General features: G+C 34.7%; 4 protein-coding genes and 1 long non-coding RNA gene across 7 annotated transcripts; 2 read left to right on the forward strand and 3 right to left on the reverse strand.

Moving 5' to 3' along the window:
- Positions 1 to 570: 570 nt before the first annotated feature.
- On the reverse strand, positions 571 to 3,624 carry tmem82 (transmembrane protein 82). 2 transcript variants are annotated; one of them, NM_001199740.1, is made up of 7 exons: positions 3,534 to 3,624; positions 3,332 to 3,418; positions 2,647 to 2,719; positions 1,829 to 2,006; positions 1,326 to 1,743; positions 810 to 991; positions 571 to 715 (listed from the first exon to the last, which is right to left on the reverse strand). In NM_001199740.1, exons 2-7 carry the CDS (start codon positions 3,414 to 3,416, stop codon positions 635 to 637), a joined length of 1,017 nt encoding a protein of 338 aa, NP_001186669.1. In that variant the 5' UTR covers positions 3,417 to 3,418; positions 3,534 to 3,624; the 3' UTR covers positions 571 to 634. The 2 variants fall into 2 exon arrangements, with proteins under 2 accessions (NP_001186669.1, XP_073794771.1); XM_073938670.1 differs by having other exon boundaries at positions 3,332 to 3,583.
- Positions 3,625 to 3,990: 366 nt separating this feature from the next.
- Positions 3,991 to 8,751, reverse strand: sult1st5 (sulfotransferase family 1, cytosolic sulfotransferase 5). Its single transcript, NM_001199903.1, is given in 8 exon segments — positions 3,991 to 4,184; positions 4,293 to 4,473; positions 7,494 to 7,588; positions 7,668 to 7,794; positions 7,877 to 7,974; positions 8,146 to 8,274; positions 8,349 to 8,504; positions 8,703 to 8,751. Coding segments are annotated over 7 exon segments (882 nt in total). The 5' UTR covers positions 8,488 to 8,504; positions 8,703 to 8,751; the 3' UTR covers positions 3,991 to 4,071.
- Positions 5,405 to 6,953, forward strand: LOC100535539 (uncharacterized). The gene is made up of 4 exons (NR_170129.1): positions 5,405 to 5,666; positions 5,970 to 6,037; positions 6,141 to 6,166; positions 6,472 to 6,953. It is a non-coding gene; the product is annotated as an uncharacterized lncRNA (long non-coding RNA).
- Positions 8,752 to 10,836: 2,085 nt separating the features above from the next.
- On the reverse strand, positions 10,837 to 16,066 carry LOC103909689 (sulfotransferase 1C2). 2 transcript variants are annotated; one of them, XR_012398532.1, is made up of 4 exons: positions 14,425 to 16,066; positions 12,595 to 12,723; positions 11,404 to 11,509; positions 10,837 to 10,987 (listed from the first exon to the last, which is right to left on the reverse strand). XR_012398532.1 is itself a non-coding variant. In XM_073938999.1 (4 exons), the coding sequence occupies exons 1-3, from the start codon at positions 13,500 to 13,502 to the stop codon at positions 11,430 to 11,432; spliced, it is 252 nt and encodes an 83-aa protein (XP_073795100.1). In that variant the 5' UTR covers positions 13,503 to 13,630; the 3' UTR covers positions 10,898 to 10,987; positions 11,404 to 11,429. The 2 variants fall into 2 exon arrangements, 1 of the variants encoding a protein (XP_073795100.1); XM_073938999.1 differs by lacking the exon at positions 14,425 to 16,066 and adding an exon at positions 13,460 to 13,630 and having other exon boundaries at positions 10,898 to 10,987.
- Positions 16,067 to 16,890: 824 nt separating this feature from the next.
- Positions 16,891 to 23,106, forward strand: szrd1 (SUZ RNA binding domain containing 1). Its single transcript, NM_001030076.2, is given in 4 exon segments — positions 16,891 to 16,998; positions 19,161 to 19,210; positions 19,299 to 19,568; positions 22,092 to 23,106. Coding segments are annotated over 4 exon segments (486 nt in total). The 5' UTR covers positions 16,891 to 16,947; the 3' UTR covers positions 22,207 to 23,106.
- Positions 23,107 to 24,111: the final 1,005 nt, after the last annotated feature.

The raw sequence follows: 24,111 nt of genomic DNA on the forward strand, positions 1-24,111 counted from the left end.
CTTCTTGAATGTTCAGTCGGTGTTTTTTTGGCGCCAGTTATCGAAAGAATGTTCTCTGAAATATGACGCCATTTTGAGCATAACCCAGTGTAGACAAAACCCAGCAAGCACAACAAAAGAAATAAGAGCATTGCGGCCATTTTGTTTCCAATGTAGCTATTTTTAGGTTCAAGTTCAGTTTAACTGCTTTGTGCTTGACTGCTTCCAAAAAAGCCCGACTGAATTAAATTGTTACATGCTCAAAATGTTAAAACCCAGTAATTATTTTGTTAGTGGAACTGTCTTTACAGTGAATAACAGTAACTATTATTTGAATCATGGAAGACTTCTCCAATTCTGTTTTCATCCAAAATAGGCAGAACTTTACTTTGTGGCAGTGTTTGATAATGTTAGACAAATATACATTATCTGAACAAACCAAATTATATATTTATTGAATTCACCATGCACTTATTCAGTATTTATAGATTTATTATTCTGATGATGGCATTCATGTTTTGTTTATGTAGCCTAGTAAGAAAATATTGAAAGATTAAAGCATTCATAATAGCAAGGACAAAATAGCACATATATCTTAAATAATACTTTAATGTACACTATTTCATAAAGGCGGATACAACTGATAAAGTGAAGTTCAATCAAATTTTCCCAGTTTCCTATGTTCTCCTTGGTTACCAGGTCTTTTAATTTGTCCTTTAGGCTCATGGCTGGTATGCTGCAAAATAAAAAGTGTTTTTACATTTAATGCTCTGAATATTTCTTAAATATATGCTCTGGAGAGATCAGCAAATGCAGTCGTTAGCTCTAACCTGATATATGGCTTCCAAGAGGTCTTGAGATGGTAACAGACATGCAGCTTCACCAATAAAGCAGATTATAACATGGAGGACATCTGACCAAGTTCCCACTGTAATCAGTAACACGAAAAGCCCACCTAGCCGCACAACAACCGTATTGACAATCTGTTGAACAGGCTGTTGTCTCCGATCCTCTAAAAGAATGATTACACTTATTAGACTCAAATGATAGCATCAAATGTGCTTAGTGTTGTTCAAATGTTTGGTGTCTGTGTGTTTTCCCAGGACACATTTAATTGTTTGATAAATGTTGTTCTTTTAAACTTAAAGAATTCAGTTACTCTCAATATTAGTGACTGCAGATAATTTGCTACAATATAAATAATTTACTTAACATACTATAAAACAAAAAAATTATTTCACCCAATTTTTTTTTTAAATGTGTGATTTTCAGAATTTAGTTTTGTTTATATGCCTCTATGAAAATTCTACTAAAATGTATTTAGTCTAACCATTTGCTTGTCTTACCATTCATATATACAACTAGCAGTGAGTAGCAGATTGTGAGTGGGGTCCAAAATCTCAGAGCCTCAGTGGTTGAAAGAAAGTGTTGGTTTATGTTGGATATGGCAGCAATTCCAGATACACTAAAAGTTATAATCAGGGCAGTGCAGAGCCAGGTTAATATAGAAGCACCAGTGGTTAGGAGCCCAATGCATAGTCCACAATAACGTTGTGTGCTGTGTATTGGATACATTGAATTTACATGCCGCCATACTCTACTGCACCGGGTAGCCAAGAACCAGCTAAGTCCAACTGCAAGAGAAAGGCTTAGCCAGCCTTGTGGTGCCCCCTCATGGAGAAATTTAAGGCTGCAGGTTAGTGCGCAGCCCAAGGAGAACTGGCACTGGACAAGCAGCAGTAACACTGGGTCAATTATTGAGTCCTAAACAAAAAGAACAATATTTAATCTAAATGATAAGCTGTCAAGCAGAAATGTATTTATTGTCATAAATCAATTTTGTCCATACTGATCCTGCTGTGATCCGTGCTGAAATGGCTCTGAGGGAGAACTCTAAAACCACTAGTGATGCAACACGAGACCCCACAACAGAAAGAACCGCTGTAAGGATCCAAAACTGAATTTTCTCTGTTAGTCCACCGTTTAGTTTGTTCTTTGGTTTAAGGTCTTTGTCTAGATCTGCAATACTTAAAACAACAGACAAGTGAAACTTACAAAAACTTTAACACAAAACATTGTCTCCATCCATATACAGTTGAAGTAAGAATTATTAGCCCCCATCTGAATCTTTTTTTATTTTTTAAATATTTCCCAAACGATGTTAAACAGAGCAAGGAAATTTTCACAGCATGTCTCATATTTTTTCTTCTAGAGAAAGTCTTCTTTGTTTTATTTTGGCTAGAATAAAAGCAGCTTTTAATTTTTATAAAACCATTTTAGAGACAAAATTATTAGCCCCTTTAAGCTATATTTTTTTCGATAGTCTACAGAACAAACCATCATTATACAATAACTTGCCTTATTACCCTAACTGCCTAGTTAACCTTACCCTAAGCCTTTAAATGTCACTTTAAACTGTATAGAAGTGTCTTGAAAAATATCTAGTAATTTATTATTTACTGTCATCATGACAAAGATAAAATAAATCAGTTATTAGAAATGAGTTATCAAAACGATTATGTTTAGAAATGTGTTGAAAAAATCTTCTCTCAGTTAAACAGAAATTGTGCAAAAAATTTAACAGGAGCTAATAATTCAGGGGGTTTAATAATTCTTACTTCATCTGTACCTCTATTTGCATAGCACATGTTTAAAATGAATATTTACCTCTGTGCTTCAACAAACAAGAACGTTTTTAAAAGATTACGAAGGACCCAGATCCCACAAGCACCCACAAGCCCTGTGATAAACAAGAAACATGATGCATATTAGGTGATTTGATTTCATATAGACCATAAACATAGAGTGAGTCTATTTTAGTGTTTCAGACTTCTTTTTTTTAAAAAACAAAATCTCAAAATATTGATGAACAAATGTCCTACTGTACATGTCAAAGTAAAACAACATCTATATTTTAACATGATATGAAATTGTTCAAAAGAATAAGTAACCCTGTTACATTTGATTATATTTTTGAAATAATAAAACCTAAGGCTTAAGACAATGTATAAATATTTACAATAGCGATTTATTAGCACTTTAGAGGTGCACTTAGTCTTTTGATATTAATGTTAAACCGAATGGCATTTTAGTGGGTGTCTTCTGTAAATCATAATACAAATATATGACAGCCATTAAATAGAACACATTATGAACAGAAATATTTTAAACCTGTATTATGCTTCAGTAGTTTTAAAGTTTAAGTCATAACTAGATTATCCATATATTATTAGATATTTGTGTAAATAGGTTATTTATTGCCAATGCCAAAAACATTTCAATGTTATGATGACAATATATTAACTCCTTTAATATTTGACAGTTGTAATAAATCATTCTTTTCATGACTCACCTTGTAAAGCACTATGTAAAGGAATAGCATTTGGTGTTAGCCAAGTAGGTACACTTGGTACAAACCAAGAAAGGAAGGACAACATGCCTATGAAAGTGAGAAGTTGTTTAATGTGCCAACGATTTTGTTCACATACTTGTCAAATTGGTCCCATAAACACACAAAATAAATCGTCAAAATGAAAAACATCAATATCACTGACCTTGTTTTGCTATATTCAGTGGCGTTGTTTGCGAAGCTCACTCACGGAAGAACTTTATCAGGAGCATTACATGAGTTGGAGGTTTGGCAGCACAGGTTTAAAGGTCACTAGGCCTTGATCACTTTTTACAACTGAGAGTATATTTGTATCTCTGCCGACACAATATTTTTTTTAATAATGCATTTCTTTTTTTTAGCTATTAAGGTTTTTAAACCACTTCTATTTTAAACCATTACATTTATGCCCTCTGATTGGGTGTTATTTTAATTTTAGTAAACAGATAAAATGTATACTGTGCATCCCAGAGATATGAAGCTAGCTGACCTTTATACTGGATACAAGAGCTTTGAACCTTCAACATCTACAACTCATTCAGTATTACATTAAAATTACATATTGTTGACAAATTAAGAACAATAAATTACACACAAAATAACTAAATTGTCAACACAAATAATTACATCATTGTTATATTTATTCATTTAGCTGACACTTTTATCCAAGTTTCATGGACTGAAAGACACTCCATTTCACTATTTTATATAGTGAAGCGTATTGGAAGAGGACAATCCTCCATCTTTTTCTGGTAATGTTCATCAAATGCAGCATTCTCTTCAGCACTAAAGTGATTCTTCCAGTCTCCAACCTCACCTGTAGGATAAAATAAACTCAAATCATAAAGCAACACCCATTTAGCAGCAATAGCATGAATAAGTTGTAAAAAAGTATCAATTAGAAGTTCTTTAAAACGAAAATCACCTTTTCTCATGAACTGAGAGGCTGTACGATCAAATATTGTATCTGGGAGAGTTGAGTAGTTTGCCATGGGGTTTTCTCGCATAACAGAAAAAGTTGTCATTTGGACAATATGATCTATTGTAGATTCTGATAACTGTCGTCCAAGGAATTGAGCAGTCCGGGTCACTTCACGAGCAGGGTCCTGTAATTATAGCTAAATTATACAATATGCTCAATTTTAGCTTTAATTTTTCAGACATGTAGGCTTCAGCAGTGGTAGAAAGAGTACTGAAAAACCATACTCAAGTAAAAGTATTACTTACCCCAAAATGTAGTGCAAGTAGAGTAAAAGTATCTGTTGAACATATTACTCTAAGTATGAGTAAAAAGTAGCCCTTTTTAAAGTACTCAAGAGTAGTGAGTATTACACTGTGAAAGGTTGGTGCTTCAATATGTGTGTGTGTGTGAAAACGTAACATTCTGTAGTACATTTATTGATTGTTCATTTGGTCAGTTCAGTCATCATACAGTAAACATTCGTCATCTTCTCATCAGTGACATGCAGTCTGAACAGTCACTCAGTCATTCTGTGTAACAATTGTCATGAGGTTGTTCTGCAAAAGGCAATCTTCTTTGTGCGATTTGATTGGATGGCAATCACACAACTGATTATTCTACTTCTTGTACTCTACTCCTACTTCTTCGCTATACTAGCCAAACACCATAGAGTATTTGTATGCATCATGAGTATTTGTAATTTGTTACTTCACACCACTGGGCTACAGGTAGGTAATAAGAAAGTAAACACTGATCAGCAAAATTATGATGACCACCTGCCTAAAACATTATAAAAATGCACTGACAAAACATAACTCATCAGACTACGGGACGTTTTTTCATTGCTCCGGTTCCAACATTTATATTTTAGGTATTTTTGATGGTAGACTGTGGCACTATAGTCTCATTGACTTGACTCCAGCTACGCAGGTAAATGAGAAAGCCTTTGTTGTAAGGGTTATCGTTTTCACTGTAAAAAAATGAATCTTGAGGCTTGTAATTTTCATTAAAAAAATTGATGTGGTCATTAAAAATAATGGTCATATTTTATTTTAAAAATTGATATTCTGGATTTATTATAAAATATTGAGAATATTTTGCTAATAAAATCAAGAGATACATTTTACTTATTTTTTTAAAGGAAACCAGTGCAATTATCAGCCTTAATTTGAGAAACAAATTAAGCTGATAAAATTGAGGAAAGATGGCTTCATGTTTATTTTAAGAAAATTGACTCAATTATGTGGATTTGATTGAGATGTTTGCAGTTGAATCTCAACAATGGCAGTGACCTGATGACATTTTGAAGGAGCAGATCAACAGTGAGCATGATAAGAGGTAAGCATTAACAGTTTATCATTTTTATTGTCTAAAATAAGCTCTTTCATGAAAGACACATGCTGTTCAAGCTTGTTCTGGAGCCTAGTTTGGTCAAGCAACATTTAAGCGGGGTGGACAAACAACAGTGAACTTGGTTAGCTGAAGCTAGTATGTTAGCTATATAGCTATTCAATGGGGTTATGCACAGCTAGTGTTTTTCCATTTAATAAGGTTCTTTTTAAAAGCTTTGATGATGTAATGCAATTAACTGTGTTTTATATAATAGTATATAAATACTAATATTTGTTTGCTTTTTTTCAGATTAATGAAAAAAATGTTTACTGTATTTTCCTACAAAAGAGGAGCAGTTTATGGGTGCTATACAGCAGGTATTTTTTATCATGTTATTTGTGTGTTATTATTATTAGGCAATATTACTAATTTCTATACTTGTTTGACCTCACATGTTGCTGGTGTATTTGTTTGAAAAAGAGGAAGAGCTCATTCAGGAGTGCAAAGTAAGTGTCTTAAACTGTTTCAGATACTTATAGTTTTCTGAAAACTGCCTTTTATATTTTTGCATTTCTACAAAAAACAAAAATATAACACAAACACTACATTGTTGAATGCACTATTCCTTGTTGAAATATGTTTGTTTTTATAAACTTATTTCTTTGTACCCTAGTATACATTTAAAAACACCCTGTCCATTATTAGTCAAAATACTTGTATACTTGTGCTATAGTGTAAGTCAGCAATGTGTAACATTTTGAATTTACAACTGCATAATTTCATAATAATAAACATAATGTTTATTTTACAGTGTGGGAATGCACAGAGAATTGCTGTCTGCAAGAGGGATGACCAACCATGAGGACTTCTGCATTGTATTGGATGATGAGTGAGTCATGGCTGGCTTGGAAAATCTAGAATTGCTGAACTGGATTTATACAAGTATTCCCCAAATTAAAATCACCTTAAAACAAACTTATAAGTTTCTGACACAAAATCAATGTTACAAACTTTTGGGGAATTTTCACTACATTGACTGATTGTGTTGCTATTATTTTAAGATACAGCTTTTATACTGGTTTTATATGTTGTGCAATTCTCTCAGAGTTTGTCTAAAATGTGAATATTCCTACAAAAGAAAGTTGACAGAGCATTTTTTTCCTTGACATGGATAAAGGACTTTTTTTCAGAGCTTAACATTGCTGTAAATTTTAAATAGATATGTTTTAACAAATTGTATGTACCATTTTGTTATCAGTGGAACATGTAATAAAATATATTTGTCAAAAAATGCATTGTGTATGTATTTCATTATAAATTATATATATATATATATATATATATATATATATATATATATATATATATATATATATATGTTACATTTTATGAATGAGTATTTTTTATTAATAAATGAGTAAATGGTGGTTTATTTGCTTAAATTATATACGCACATTCCACTAATAGAGTTAAAATCATCATCTATCACTCAAAAACCTAGTAATTTTCACATGATTCATTTCAGTGTCTTTTGCTAAAAAAAATCACGTTTTCAAACTACTTAAAAATAATATGTGCAATAGTGTTACCTCAATTTTTTTTAAATAAATAGCACATATGATTTTTTACAGTCCATCTTTGGACCATTATTGGTGTAAATGCTGCTCACCGGTGAGCGGGGGGCAGCCTACAATACCTGCCCTTATTAATTTCATGATTACGCAGATTACCAAAAAATATTGTAAAAATGATTCCACCCAGACTTTAACATGCCCCCTTTGAGCTCCCCATAACACTTTGGCTGAATGAAGGCTTTGTAGAAAGTAGATTGACCTCTTTCATGTCTTCAAAGAACATGTAATGGATTTTCCTTTTGTGCCTTTCCCTCCAGTATCCTTTCACATGATCAAACCAGGATCCCCATACCACTGAAAAAAAATTTAAATATTAGGAGATAACTAAAATTGTCTTTGTCTTATTTAATGAACAAACCGCAGCATGGCTTACATTGTCCTTTCATGAACCTCTCCAGATACTGTTTCCATGGACCAGGCTCTGGCTGTCTTAGATTCATGCGGTCAAAATGATAAAATGATACCACACTGTCTTTCGGATTACGGGCCACATATATAACCTATGGAGAAATAAAGGTTTTTTTTGGCATATAGTTAATGTACAATTTTTAAGTGCTTCACAAAAAACCTTTTTCTTTTAACCTTGCATCCAGCATTCTCAAAAGAACGAGGCAAAAGTTGGATGGGAAGATGAGTTTTGATAACACGAGGGGGATCCATAGTCTCCAGCTTAGTTATACCTAAAACAATATAAATAAAGTATACACTTTATATATATATATATATATATATATATATATATATATATATATATATATATATATATATATATATATATATATATATATATATATACACACACACAGACGCACACACACACGTTACAAAACCGTTGTTTTATCTAAACATACCTGCGTTTGAACCATCTGCTGCGGTCATCTCTAAAAACGGCATGCGCACCTGAGTGGGGGCGCGCTTACACTTGTCCACATCTCCATCATTCAGAATTAGATCCACGACTTCCTGTATCCATGTAGTCCCTTTTACAGACGACATGACTATTAAAAGATTATTTACATAGCATTTTGTTGTTTTCAGTGGTTGTGTACTCTACCTGATTTAGGATAAGTGGCAATGAGCAAATCCTCCTCTGACGCCTGGAACTGCTCCACTCTTGTCCAGTACTTGACTATCCGCTCTGGAAATGGGACACCCTGAATTTGACGAATAGTTTCGCTTGTTCTCCGGCTCATATTTTCCAAATCCTTCTCTGTAATTTAATATATAGCCATTTTAATATTTGTTCACCAAAACAGATAATAGCGAGTTTTATATAAGAGCTTGGGCGTCCAGTTTCCTTCCTTAATTAGCAACCTTTAGCTTTGCCTGACCAACATAGCCGATGATAATGCTTTATTTTTAAACTAAGAATACGATTTTTTATCATTTCATTATTATTAGCAAATACCTTGAGAACCTTGACCTGACGCAGAGAGGGAGGGTACGTGATGTGTTTTGTTGGACTGGTCTGAACACTTTCTACTGCGCAGCTCGTCTGCGCACTTTCGATATGCAACCTAGCATGACACGTCAAAACTTGCAAAATTATTTTTCGATAATTTTAACTAGTATAATGTGCAGCAGAATAATTGAACACTACTTGAAATACCCTAAGCACATTGTTCTTTAATAACAATTTTTTAAATAGCTTTTAAAAGCATTATTCTTAATCAGAAAAGACATTTCCACAACAAAGTTTAATAGTTTAATATTTTTTGCTTAATTGTATCTTATGGTCTGTTCTGTTTATATGTGAACTATAGCCGGTTCTTCACCTCTAGTTCATTAGATGTGCTCTTATGTGCTAATGACAATTATAGTCAAATAAAAACATAATAATAAACTGACTTTAATGACTTAATTTACATGACTGATTACTTTTAACAACTGAATGTAAGCCCTAGTTTGTCTACAGCCAGTGTGCTAATCTTTCTGTAATTATTAGACCTGATGCCATATTTTCTAGCATAAAAAGCCATCTGTCCCTTTCTGAGCATTAAATGCACAAATAAAACCCAGCATTTTTCTGATAATTTTGAATGCACACTTTCTCAGGAGCTTTTCAAAGCTTATTCTCTAATTTTTTTTTTTAATTAGCTAATCAAGGTTGTCAGACTCGCTAGAAACCGTATGGGCAGGCTTTGAGCCAACAGGTGTTTGACTTGAGGTGGCCTACAAATTAGAAATACAGTATAGATGGGCTACTAAAATACTTAAACAGAATGAACGCCTGTGAAAATATTAGCGACAATCTGTTTCATGCCACAGCTTAACTGATGGTTTACTGATATCATAACATATGATTAGTAATTTTTTGTAATATGTCTGAATGCCACAGGCTTGTATTATATATAAACACCCAGTCGTGGTTCTCATCACAATGCTAATAAATATTAATAAGTATCTAAGCTAAGCCTAACTGAGGTATTGAACCACTAAACCATAAGTTTGTTATGAGACAATTTTCGGCAAGAGATGCATTCATTTATTTAATATGTTTTACACAGTGGATGCCCTTCCAGCCACAACCCAGCACTGGGAAACACCAATACACACTCTTGCACACACACATACACTACAGCCAATTTAGCTTATTCAATTTACCTATGTCTTTGGACTTGTGGGGGATACAGGAGCACCCGAAGGAAACCCATGCGAACACGGGGAGAACATACAAACTCCACACAGAAATGCCAACAGACCCAATCGGCACTCAAACCAGCAACCTTCTTGTTGCGAGGCGATTGTGCTACCCACTAAGGCACCATGACGCCCGGCAAGAGATACAACAATTTGAAAATCTGGAGTCTAAGCATTCAAAAAGGAAATTAAATCAAGAATATTGCCTTCATAAATATCAAAATCATGTTCTTAGTCACGCAAAAAGTGTTGATTTATTTATATTGGGAATTTTACAAATTGTCTCTAAAAATAAAAGATGATTTTTCCTTTAATATTCTAATGATTTTTGCCTAAATAAAAATCAATAAATTTGACATCACACAACAACAGCCTTGGATATTGCTGCAAATAATGTACAGGATGAAACAAAAATAAGCATTTATGATGTGTTTGTTTTAAATAGTGAAGTGTATTGGAAAAGGACAATCATCATTATGTGATAATGTTCATCAAATGCAGCTTTCCCTTGAGCACTAAAGTGTCAGTCACCAACCTCACCTGTAGGATAAAATAAATACAAAAAAATTTTTAAAACCCCATTTGGCAGCAATAAAAATAAACTGCAGGTCTAATTTGATCACTTTTTACTTCAAAATAAAACAAAAATCACCTTTCCTCATGAACTCTGAGACAGTACGATCAAATTTTGTATCAAGGACAGTTGAGTAGCTTGCCATTTTTTTTTTTTTTTTTTTTTTTTCGCATAACAGAAAAAGTTGTCATTTGGACAATATGATCTATTGTAGATTTTGATAACTGCCGTCCAAAGAATTGAGCAATGTGGTTAACTTCATGAGCAGGGTAATGAAATTATAGGTATTGTAGCGAGGCAGAGGGAAAACACAAACACAGTTGAGTTGAGTTACAAACAAGTCCCCGGAGGGTGCTTTATTTACAAGTGAAATAGTGATTAAAGTGGTGCTCTTCTTGGGGTGCGTGCTCAAGTGCTCCGGGGAGATGGTGAAGGATGGTGAGAGTTCTGGTGTTGGATCGGTCACGAGCTGGAGTCGGCTGTGGGAGAGACAAAGAGACACAAGCGTTAGCGCAGGGAGTCATGTGGAAATGAAGCTCGTCTTCCTCCTGTGTGGGGCTGGCTTATATCTCTCCCTGGCTGATGAGGTCCAGCTGTGAGCGATCCGGAGCTGATGAGGTTCCAGCTGGGGTGAATTTGTGACCAGGGCGACGTGGCATCAGTGTGCTCGCTACAGTATATTAAACAAGTTGCGAAAAACTCAAACATAATTTCTTAGATACCACAGGGCTCAAGACATTTGATAAGAAAAAAATACACTCATCAGCCAAAACATTACGATCAACAGCTTAATACAGACACATTACAAAAGAAAAATAATATTATTGACATTCAATTCTCTATTTTTAATTTAAAAAGTGAACTTTATTTTTTTTAATAACCTTCTGTGGCTCACCATCTTTGTAGGAGAGTTCATGATAGTTACTGCTCATCCGTCAATTCAGTATTTTCCTCATGATTGTGTTGTATGTTCTTAACTACTTGCGTCCATTCTCCTGCATCTAACAAAAGGATTTCAACATATGTCAGATGTTATAATATCTATTGGCTTTTATTATGAAGTGTACTGTGTTGTTTCTCTTTATCTATTTGCTCCCTGTCTGTGGTGTTTTATTCCTTTACCTTGTGCTATGTGCTACCAAAACCTATTGAAGTCAAGTCTGAAATAATTAGCCTAAAAAGTGTAACAGCTAATGCTAACACTGCTTCTGTAGCAGTATGCAGGGAAGGAAACCAAAAGCCACTATGTGATAGGCAAAGACAGGGAACGAATAGATAAAAGGAAACAACAAAGAACCATTGGAAAACCCAAAACACTAATTTCGTCACATAAGGTATGTCTTGGCCCACAGGTGTCAAATCCAGTTCCTGGAGTGCCGCAGCTCTGCACAGTTTAGTTCCTTTATGTTTCTTTATTTATGGTTGACATTTAAAGTCAGTTGCTAAGCATTTTATTTCAGTATGTTGATGTTTATCCAACTGAAATTATTCTTTGAATATAGAGCATGTATTGTGAACATCATTCACTTCTAGCACAGTAACGGTAAGAAGTGCTGGTTAAGGATATTGTGGCTGAAGCCCTCAAGTTGACATCAACAGAAGGACAACCAATCCAAATGCGGAAAATTACCAAAAGTAATCGTAGGAAATAGCAAAATAAACATAGTAAATTTTGATTCCACTTGGACTTTAATAAACAAACAGCAGCATGAATCACATTGCCCTGTCATGAACTTTTCCAGATATTGTTTCCAAGGACCAGGCTCTGGCTGGCTAAGATTCATGTGGTCTAAATGGTAATATGAAACACACGTCTTTCGGATTACAAGCCACATATATAACCTATGGAGAAATTAAGGTTACTTATTAATTTTTTATTCTTCTAATATTTGATATTTCTTTTTCTTTTAACCTTGCAACCAGCCTCCCAGAATGAATGAGGCACAAGTTGGATGGGGAGATCCATAGCATCACTCACCCGTATGGCATGGTTATACCTAAATTGTTACACAATGCTAATTATTTAAGATGCATTAAAAAACATTTTGTAAAATTGCCAAACAGTTTGTGGTTCTAAAACGCATACCTGCACTTGGATCATCTGCAGTGGTCATCTCTAACAATGTCATGCGCACCTGAGTGGGGGCTCGTTTACATTTTTCAACATCTTCATTATTCAGAATTTGATCCACTACTTCCTGTGTCCATGTAGTCCCTGTTACAGATGACATGACACTTTTGTAAAGGAACACTCCACATTTTATAACTTAGTTGAGTTTACCATTTTTTAATCCACTCAGCTGATCTCCGGGTTTGGTGGGAGCACTTTGACCTTAGCTTAGCATACATTCATTTTCTTTAGCTTAGTCTCTTTATTCATCAGGGGTTGCCACAGCAAAATAAACCGCCAACTTATCCAGCATATGTTTTACACAGCCCTTCCAGATGCAACTCACTACTGGGAAACGTCTATACACACTTATTCACGCATATACACTACAACCAATTTAATTTATTCAATTCACCTATAGGTGTAGGGGAAACTGGAGCACCCGGAGGAGAACATGCAAACTCCACACAGAAATGCCAACTGACCCAGCCGGGAGTCAAACCAGTGACCTTTTTGCTGTGAGGTGCCAGTACTTACCACTGAGCCACCATGTCGCCCAACCCAGGCTCATTCTGAAAATGTACTGCTGTCGAATGACTAAATGACAGACTGACAGATTGACTGACCCACCCTCCTCCTTCCCTAAACCCAACCAACAGTGTTTTCAAAAGCACTGATTAACCCGCCCACCCACTCCCAACCCAATCGACAGTTTTGAAAAGCAACCCTGAAAAAGAAGAGCCCTTGTCTGATTTTCACCACGTTTTCAGATTTTACCACATTCTCACCCTGTTATTTACTTGTTTATTTTATTTGTTATTTATACTTGTTTGTGTCTTACCTGCTTTTTGGAACTGTTCTTCGCTGGACTCAAACCCTGTCATTGTGTTCAACTCCTCCTTGCATCTCAAGTCCGCTGCCGTACATGGCCAGCTAACTGGACAAACTGATAACAGCGGAAGAGCCGTCCATACGGAGGTAAGCGGTCAGCTGGTATACCCGAAAAGGTATGGCGTCATACCGCCCCATAGTGTTTGTTTTACAGACGAAATGCAGCCATTCACTAGATACATATAGATACACTCAAAAAAAAAGTTTTTTTGTTTTTGCTTGTTCAAACTACTTATTTAAAATGAGCTGAAACAACAGTTTTTGACATTTCATTGGGACAACTTATCTTTTTTATGTGTAATCCACATAAATTTGTTAAAAGTGTTAAGTTAACTTAATCAATTTGCATTGGGACAACATGAATGAATTGTGTGAAACCCTACATTTTTAACAGTGTACATAATTTGTGATCTCCAGAAATGTAAATAGGGCTACGTTTTTAGAATGAACCTATGTTGGTGTCGCCCCTTAGCATACATTATTGAGTCGAATTAGACCAGTAGCATCTCGCTTGCTCGGTTAAAAAAATAGTCGCTAGCTAAGAGCACTGAATAATATAATTTCGCCTGCTGCAGCTATGGTTTGCAACACAGTTTCTTGATATTAATGGCAAAATGATTGTAGTTCTTATCCCCCTATTGACCTAGGAAATTATTAAAACACTTTTTTAAAATTTTGGAGTGAGATGCTAATAGTCTAATCTGATTAAAAGATTTATGCTATGCTAAGTATAGACCGGGAGACCTATGACAGACTAGGAGATCGGCTGAATAGACTTAAAAAATTGTAAAACTCAACTGTTTAAGGAGACTTGTAAAATGAACCAACTTTAAAAAAAAAAAGTGTGTTCTTTTAAGTCATTTAAAAGTGTTGTTTTTATTACATAGTTGTGAACTGTTTTGCACTCTTCTGTACCTGCTTTAGGATAAGTTGCAATAAGCAAATCCTCCTTTGACGCCTGGAAGTGCTCCACTCTTGTCCAGTACTTCACTTACCGCTCTGGTAATGGGACACCCTGGATTGGACACATCGCATCACTTGTTCTCTCACCCATATTTGTCTAATAACTATAGTTTTGATAAAACATAAGCAGTTTAAAAACTGTTCACAAAAATAGTGTATATGGGGCGTTATATGTAAAACTTTTGGGCCCAGTATTTGAATGTCTATTTTAGATCTGTCTGTTTTGTTGTTGCTAAATGAATTTGATGATTCAAGAATCTGCAACTGTCAGGTTTCAAAGCGGTCACAGAGTGATAATGCAGCTTTTGCAACACTGGTCACATGATATGTTATTATGTACTGCATTATACACATTCAGCTTTGTGGTAGCTGCACATTTTTCACTAAATATTTCAACTCCAAATTCAACTTTAACCCAATGTTTTACAGATAATTTATTATGGCAATGCACACTTGCAAAATTATCTAATTTATTGTTCTTTTTTTAAATTTGCATCTTTAAGGCCGCCTCAAGTCAAACACTTTTAGCTTCTACTTGAACAAGCTAATCAAGCTCTTCAGACTCACTAAAAAACAGTTTAAACTCCTGTTCTAAAAAAATAGTTAAATTGAATGAACGGCTATGCTGTAAAAATATATGAGCAACATTTTCATTGATAGTCATTGCTTAGATGCCCTTAAAAAAGTTTATTCAAATGTGCTGTTAGTACTACTACTAATGTTTGCAACTGTTACACATACAATACTAAAATGGTAATTTTATAAATTAAAAAGTGGGCCAATTTAGTTATACTCAAAAGTACTAACTCTCATAAAACTCATAATTTTCATCAATTCCCCTTAAATTATCACATTGTCTCTGACACAAAACAGACCAGAAAATAGTGGCATAAAGACACAAAAGGTTTCCACATAAAGCTATTTTAGATCATACTCACCAGTAATTTGTACTCTTCTGTCTTTTGAGACGTGTCTGAATGCAACTGTCTTTTACTTTACATTAAGCACTTAGTTGTGATTAATCAAAGGTGCACAACCAGTTAATGTAGAGATACACACAGTAAAATATAGTCTCTGCCTCAGACGTCACACCAAGCACCGCCCACAAAACATCTGAGGCATATATAATGCTGTTAATGTTGTCTTTATATCAGCTGAACAAGTCTGGTCTTTCTTCTGATTTCTTGCACCAACAAAGCATTTTTAACAATAGAATTACCACAGGATATATCTATACTGGATATTTTTATCAATTATTTGTCTTTGTAGTAAACCATATAGGATCATTGTAGACCAGCAGCCCTAAAATAATCAGACCAGCCCATCTGGGACTAAAACACATGCCATTCAAATCATGATTTTTTTCACCATTCTAGATCTTCGTTATCATCTTGGCCATACATGAACATAAAATCAACAGGTAATGTCGTCTAATATGTGAGGAGTTGCCAACCTAAATTTTCTTTTAAAGTTAGCGTTTTTCTCAGGCTCCTTTTTTGTAAAGGTTCAGTAATAATTATATTTTTATAGGGACTTCCATTCATTAATTTTCCTTCAGCTAAGTCTCAATTTCAGAGGTCGCCACAGGCTAATGAACTGCCAACTATTCTAGCATGTTTTACGCAGTGCATGCCCTTCCAGTCGCAACCTAGAACTAAGAAATACCCATACATACACACACACACACACACACACACACACACACACACACAATATGACCAATTTAGTTTGTTCAATTCACCTGTAGACCATTTCAATGTGGTCATGTCATTGGCCCATGAACATTTCCTGCTTGTAATTAAACTATTTAACTGTAACAACAAGAGTCAATTTAATCATAACTTAATGCTAAAACAGCTATTATAACATTATATATATATATATATATATATATATATATATATATATATATATATATATATATATATATATATATATATATATATATATAGCTCTTTTTATATTTTCAGAGGCTATAGATTTTAAAAATGTAAAACAAGAAATACGTTAGGACCTTTGTTTTTGTTTACATCCCTCAAAATGGTCTAGCATGTCTTTGGACTGTGGGAAAAAACCAGTACACATGGAGAGAACATGCAAACTCCACACAGAAATGCCAACTGGCTCCAGCAACCTTCTTGCTGTGAGTCGACAGCGCTAACCACTTAGCAACCGTCCTCAATGTGCTTAAAGTGAAACACCTCAACACATACCTGAAAAACATACTTATTTTATGAGGAAATTTAGACGACTAGAGGTTTATGCATCTGAACTCTTCATAGCAGTGAAATTACTGATTTGTTTGGAACTTTTATAAAGTATTTCTACGATCCACAAACGCTCGTCTATCCTCCTTGCAGCAGGTGGCGCTACTGTGCAAGATTTCGCCTCTAAGCGGCTCACAGACGCTGTAGAGGGAAAATGTGCGTTAGCGTGCGGACTGAGGGAAGCCCCTAGTTAGCCAAGAGTGGAATCATGGATGATGAGGAGGTCGCCGAGAGCTGGGAAGAGGCTGCCGACAGCGGGGTAAATATACGATATCCGCGCTTTCCTCTCGCTTCCACAAAGTGTCGTTTCAGTGTGGAGAGCCTCGCATGGAGCATTAGGCTGATTCATACCACTGGCTTCATGCTAACTCGCTAGTCACGCCTGTGTATGTAGAGTTGGGAGGTAGGCCGCAGTTAAAGGGAAACTGGTCCCGAAACAGATGTGGGATAATTTTTACTTCAAATCACTTAAGGAAAATAGAGATAACAAGTGGTGTAACATCGCGGTTGTGCGCCGTATATAACAATCTGTGCTTTAAGGTGATGACATAATGAAACCAAACTGGCTGCTAACTAATGCTAGTTTTAGCCGGGTAACTTCTGCTGAATATAAAGGAGACAAATCGTTCTTTGCCATCGCGTAAGAAACCAAAGATGGCTGACAAACGGGCCGATACCACTTGGGTATCGTAGCGAAAGGACTGTAACAGTGTCGTTTTATCATGTTTCGAGTCGATTTTATGCGGAAATAGGATTTGGAAGCAGCGGAGTGTGTATGTGGGATAGTCCACATTCAGACAGTCAACAGGCGGTTCTCTGAAGTTTCAGTGTGTGTCGGGGTTTGCCGTAAATGTTGGCCCGGGACAGTGTGTTTGCAAGTGAAGATATAGTTTCTCATTATTAGTTTTTGTTTTGAATTAGTGTTAAAATGTAAGATTTATCCAAAAACTGATATGGTAAAGTGTGGGTCTTGTAAATGATAATTGAGACTATTCTGCCTACAGGTGTGCAAGATATCAGCAAATTGCATTTTTAATTTATTTATATAACTTTTAAGGTAATTATACGAAACATTAACTTTTTTCATAGTTAAATCCCTTTAAAGTTTGATTAAAATGTAATTAAATTAATTGATCTCTGTTTAAAGGTCCTAAAAGAATCGCAAACTTTTGTACCTTTGGTATCTTATACATCTCCCTCGCGTTTCTCTCTTTATTTACAAACACAAAGCTATCGGGAGCATTACAATACTACATTAAGATCTTTCACAAGATTTATGGTTTATAGTTTGTGCAAAATGTCATTTTTGTTTGATTTTGTAAACTACTAATTACTCAACCCCCCAAAAATATATAAATATTAATTTTATTTTTGTCATTTGTAATTTGCTTTGAATTCGTCTGCCAAATGGTTGAATGTAAATTTTCAGTGCTTGTTTATTGAGGTAAAGTTCAGTTCAGTGTAAACTTGTGACATGCTCCCTATATTGTTAATCATGGCACTTTGAATATTAAGTCTGAAATAGCATGCAAGGATAACTTGAAAACAACATAAGCACAGTTTATTTGACTGTGAATAATGTTGTACCTTGATAGTTGTTTGTTGCTAATATGATTTCACTATTTAGAATTTGCAAAATAAAACTTTTTCAGAAAATATATGATTGAGAAACTGAATGTGTGAATGTAAAATCAACTTTACCGCAGTTTTGTGATTGGATGTGACATGATTCATATTCAGTGAGTCACTGGTCCAGCATTTTACCTTTAGAGAAGTTAAGAAATTAATATTTGGGGCAATAACCCTTATTTTCAATCATACTTGAAAACATTTGTTATGATTGTCTAATATTTGTATGAAGTAAAATGTCATCAGTCCTTTTTAGAATAAAACAGGTACTAACATTTTACTCAGACCTATACCTAATAAATCCAGTAAATGAAAATCAAGTGGTCTCATATATTTACATAACTTTATAATACTGTATTTGAGCAATATGCAGTGATAGATTGCATATATAGCAGTGTAAAAAACAGATAAGAACTAAAATGTGTGCAAAGAAATGACAGAATGTGCTATTTGACAGAAGTCTAAACTGTTCCCCCAGTATCCTACTTTCTCTGCAGCGATTCAGCCTTTGTCTTGTAGTAACATTATGCTCCATAAACACACCGTTCCCCCAAGTCTGTTTAGAGAAACCTCATATTGTCTACTTACTCAAGCAGCAGTCTGTAATTCGGCCCTGTCATTAATTTAGCCGCTGCACTAAGGATGTATAAATAACTCTGTGAAATTGAAACTTGCTGTTGCTTCAGAAGCCCCTCCTCATCGCGTCTCATCTATTACTGTTTTGGTAGATTGATTTATGCTGTATTACTTCTGTCAAATGTTAATACAATTTTATGTTGACTTTGAACTTAGGAAATGGAGAGGAGACTAGAGGAAAAACTTAGAATCAGTCAAAAAGAAAGGTATGTGTGGTCATCCCTGAGAGATGATGTTATGTTTTTCTCAGTGTGCTCCTTTTGTACTCTAATCATTTTTTTGATGATCTATCAGACTTTCAAGTGGCAGTTCGAGTCGCTCTCCAATGAGAACAGCAATCGTAATTCAGGACGATTCCCTCCCCGCCGCACCCCCACCTCAGATCCGTATTTTGAAGCGACCCTCCAGTAATGGATCTTTAGGATCATCTGCGCTGCAGACTCGACCCTCCCCGCAAGTGAAATCCTTAGCTCAGCGAGAGGCAGAATACGCAGAGGCCAGGAAGAGAATCCTCGGCAGTGCAACTCCTGATGACACGCCACAGGAGAGACCCAATTCAGACCGGTAAAAATACTGACCCGCCATATATAGAGGCTCTGACAGCGAACACTGATTTTGAGTGATCTTCTATAAACTTTTCCATGGATTCCCTCCATGACATCTATATATGTAAAGTACTCAGCGTAATTGAGGACACCCCATTTTGAAAATTAATATTTTTCTCCATTTACCAGTGAATATATGCAATGTATTTTAGTGTATTTAAACAAAACAGATTTATTAAACAGATATATTTATTAAAATAATATTTTAGTCACCAAACATATTTAGAAAGTAAAAGATAATACAATTCAATTCAAGCAAAATATTGCAAAAAATGGCTTCTGTTGATTTTTCCTCTTTTTTAAAATTTGTATTTTGTTTTTCTATAACATATAAATGTGGATGTACTAGTTTTTTTTTTGACTGTTAACGCAAGTACTTTTGTTAGATAAGCTCCTGATTTGGCTTCAGTACTGACTAATCTAATGTATATGCACACATAATATTGTATAGCTTCCTGTTAAAAATATGAATTTAAAAGAGAGGTTTATGAGGGTGTTCTTGTATATGCTGAGCACTGTATGCGATTATACGCAGTGCATTAGTGTCCACTCACTTTTTCAGCCGTGCAGGTTTTGGAGGTATTTTTCCCATGAGTATTTTACACTGCAAAAACTGCTTTTTTACTTTAGAGATTGAGTCTCGTTTCTAGTCCAAATGTCTAAAAATTAGTAAATCAAGAAGCATTTAGACAAGCAAAAACAAGCTTAATAATCTGTCAATGGGGTAAGCTTAATAATTTTATTTCTCAAATATTTTTTCTCACCCTGGTAGACATTTTCTCAATTTGACTTATTATTTCTGAAAAAGACGATATTTTGCTTGTCTAGAAAATGCTCCCTGTTTTAAGAATTTTTAAATATTTGAACTAGAAACAACTCGTAAACTTGAAGTTACAAGTTGAATCACAACACAATGATAAATAATAATTGCATAGCAAACTTTGATGCGATGCAAATAATTATATGAAAATCTGACAAAAAGTGTACTTGACAGCTAATGAGGGAAATAACTACAATTCCTGTTGTATAGTGAGTGACAGTCCAATGAGAAATTTAAAAATACATATTAAAAATATGCAAGTGTATATATACAGTACATATATACAAGAATTATAAAGCTGTATCTTTGAGTCATTTGCAATGCTTTATGGAAGTGGGTCTAAAGTGTTTTGCAAGCTGTTACTCTGATTAATGGATTTTTTTTTATATCTTCATGGGTAGGGACATTTTTAGACATTTTTTGCTATTTCTATGGAGAATTTTGTAAAAAAAAAAAAAAAAATTCTGTAAATGAGAAAAATTTACACAAGTAAATACATAGACTCAATCATGGGCTAAAAATCTGCGGATTTCGTGTGGGCCTAATCTTGGGTTAACTAGTTTCTCTGCTCAAATTCAACGCCCACCGATTTAACTATAAGAATTGAATGAATAACTACTGTAACTGTACAAATATATATACAAACAATTAAAAAACTTATAGCTCACAATGTATCTGTGTTTAAAGGTTTATATTAGTTAATGTAAAAGAATAATAAGAGTTTTTATATCTAGAACCGGTCTGTTGCACTCTTTAAGCTTCAGTTTTCAGTGTCACATGATCCATTAGAAATCCTTTTGATGTGCTAATTTTTCTGCTCGACAGATTTCTTTTGATCAGTTTTTTTTTGTTAAGTAATTTTGTGAAAACTGTAATTTACTACTACTAAAAGTTGTCATTAAATGGATTTTAAAAAGATAGACATTAAAATAGGGTTGCACGATACCGGGAAAATATGTGATGATTGCTAATCTCCATATTTAATATGATATAACTAACATGCAAAACGCTATTTTATCAGCAATTTATAAACATCATTTATGTAATGTTCATACTAAAATCAACAGGTAATAGATATTTTTCTGAAATAATTTAATGTAAAAATTAAAAACTATATTAATGTACAAACATTTCGACTTTAAAACACCATGAATGACTGAAAGTCTGATTCTTTTTGGCTGTTGTCAGAGGTAAAGTAAAGGCCCCATCTGATTGGTCAGATTTGGATAACCTGTGCATGCTGCACATAAAATTAACTTAATTTATTGCACTTCTCTGTGATAGGGACATGCATATACTTGGCTTTTATCTCTATATACTAGGGATAAATTATATTATATCAGATTGCCAATGATGCCAACAATGATAAGCTCTGGACTTTTTTTTACTTTTTTTTTATCTTATTGATCTAAGGGCCAATCACACAGCAGAAATGTGCAACCATGGGAATCTAGAAGTATATTGATATTAGATTTAAAAATCAAGCTCAGGATCAATTCAAAACAGAACAGCGGTGCATTTTAAAAAAACTAAAAATTGATTTCTGGAACAATTTTCCACCACAGCTCTATTTTAGATCTAAGGCTTCAGCCATAACTGCTACAAACAAAAAAACAAAGTGCTTTAATTTGTACATTTTACACATTGTCTATCTTCAACCAGATCTCCACGGGGAAGCAGCCATACACTTTCAGAGGAAAACAGACCAGGAAACCATGTGGTTCGACAGCCAGCAGGTCCAGACGGTACACAAGGCTTTCACCACCAGCGCAGATAGGAATAACAGCCTTTCCTGGGAGACCAGAAGAGGCGAGCGAGGGTCTCCCAGATTAGGGTTTAAATTCAAATCATTTTTATCAATATTTAGGATGTGGGATGTTCTTCAAAGAAATATAAAAAACCCTCTCGAATCCAGCACGGCCTGTGTGGAATGTACCGGGGGAAAGAAACACGATCTAGCGAAGCAGATGTGGGAAACTTTCCCTGCTTTTTACACTGTGATGAGGACCTCGCCTCCGGACACTGCTCACTGTGATGTCCAGCCCCAACGAAATCCCTTAAAAATTAAATGAAAATGGAGAGAAATGAAACAGAACTATCGTCCCTTCCTCACCTCATGTAAGCAAAATCCTCTGAAAAGACATTTGGGATGGAAGAAACAAGCGTGCTAGAAGCAACAGAAGAAAGGCACCAGCTTCCTTCAGCAATAATTCTAGAAATCTCACCAATTACTCAAACCTCCCTTCCACACTGTTCTCTCCAGCTTTTTGTATTGCTTGTGTTTGTCTTTTGTTTTAATTATTTTGGTTATTACCGGTCTGCTAATTGCCATATGTTTTTAAATGGGTAAGGAAGGTATGTTGTGGAAACTCGAGCTGACTTTCTTTATTGTTTACGGTTATCTGTTGTTGTTTTTCTTATGTTTTATTCATGGGTCTTCCTCTGACTGTCCTGATTTCTACATAAAGTAAAACGAATAAAAACAAAAACATAAGTAGAGAGTTAAACGAGTGCAACAATCACATTTTTAAGCCGTTTCTATGCCTTTTATAATATGATTTAAAGGTAGTCGTTTTTAGACCTGTGCATTTTAACGGAAAAGATGAGTTGTGTAAATATTTGTCGTGCTGGGAAGAACTGAAGAGAGGGTGAAACGAGGAGAGATAAAAAAAAAAAACAGGTTTTGCTGGCTTCCCTCGTCTCACTTTCTTAAATCTGCTGTTGGCCATTTTCTTCTCTCTCTTTTTGATTTATTTACTTATGTAGGAACTCAGGTTGTTGTGAGGAATTATGAGCGAATGAATGAAGTTGTGTATTGCTGGATAGGTTTTTTTTTGTTGTTTTTTTTAACTGAATGATGGTGCAATGTTAAGCGTACATGATGAAGTATGGCTTCAAGATCATTTGAAAACTCATCTATGACTACAGAATATCCTATAAGAGTTTATTTAATGTTTATTGAAACCTAAGAGAAATGTGTGTGTGTGTGTGCGCCGCACCAGTGGCTTAACTAAGCAACTTGTTATTGAAAGTGTTAAGTCAGTTGATCTAGTTGCTTTGGCTCTTGCAATACAGTGTCTATATATGAGGAGCCATACTACTACTTTTCTTGACTGTAACTCCCTGTTTATTTCTTTTTCTAATTTACTTTTCTGTGCTGTCCACGAATGAAATCTCATAACTCCTGCAGTTTATGAAAATACCCTTTAATCTGACGTGTCATCGTTCACCCATTGTGCTGTAAAAAAATCAGACCAGACGGGTTTGTCATGCCCTGCCTGAAAACACAGAAATCTGCCTGTAAATACTTTTCAAAATGCCCATTTAATAAAGACTTTTTAAATAATGCCTCTGGATACTGTTTGTTAAATGTTTAATCTTATGTTAATCCACTTTTTAAATGTGACTCTGGACCACAAAACCATCATAACTGTCAATGTTTTGATATTGAAATGTATACATATTGTAAATGAGCTTAATGTTGACTTATGGTTTAGGACACTATTTGACCGGGTTATCTACTTTAAAGTGTAAATGAAGTGCTTAGCAAGGCATATTACTAATAACAAATATGGTTTTATGGTTATCCTGGCTGCAGGATATTGGAAAAATCGAACATTGCTATATTTTTTTTTATTCTGCGATATATATTGTGACATGAATACAATTTCACTAGAGGAGT

The sequence above is a fragment of the Danio rerio genome, chromosome 23 (genome assembly GCF_049306965.1).
Source record: "Danio rerio strain Tuebingen ecotype United States chromosome 23, GRCz12tu, whole genome shotgun sequence".
NCBI classification, from domain to species: domain Eukaryota; kingdom Metazoa; phylum Chordata; class Actinopteri; order Cypriniformes; family Danionidae; genus Danio; species Danio rerio.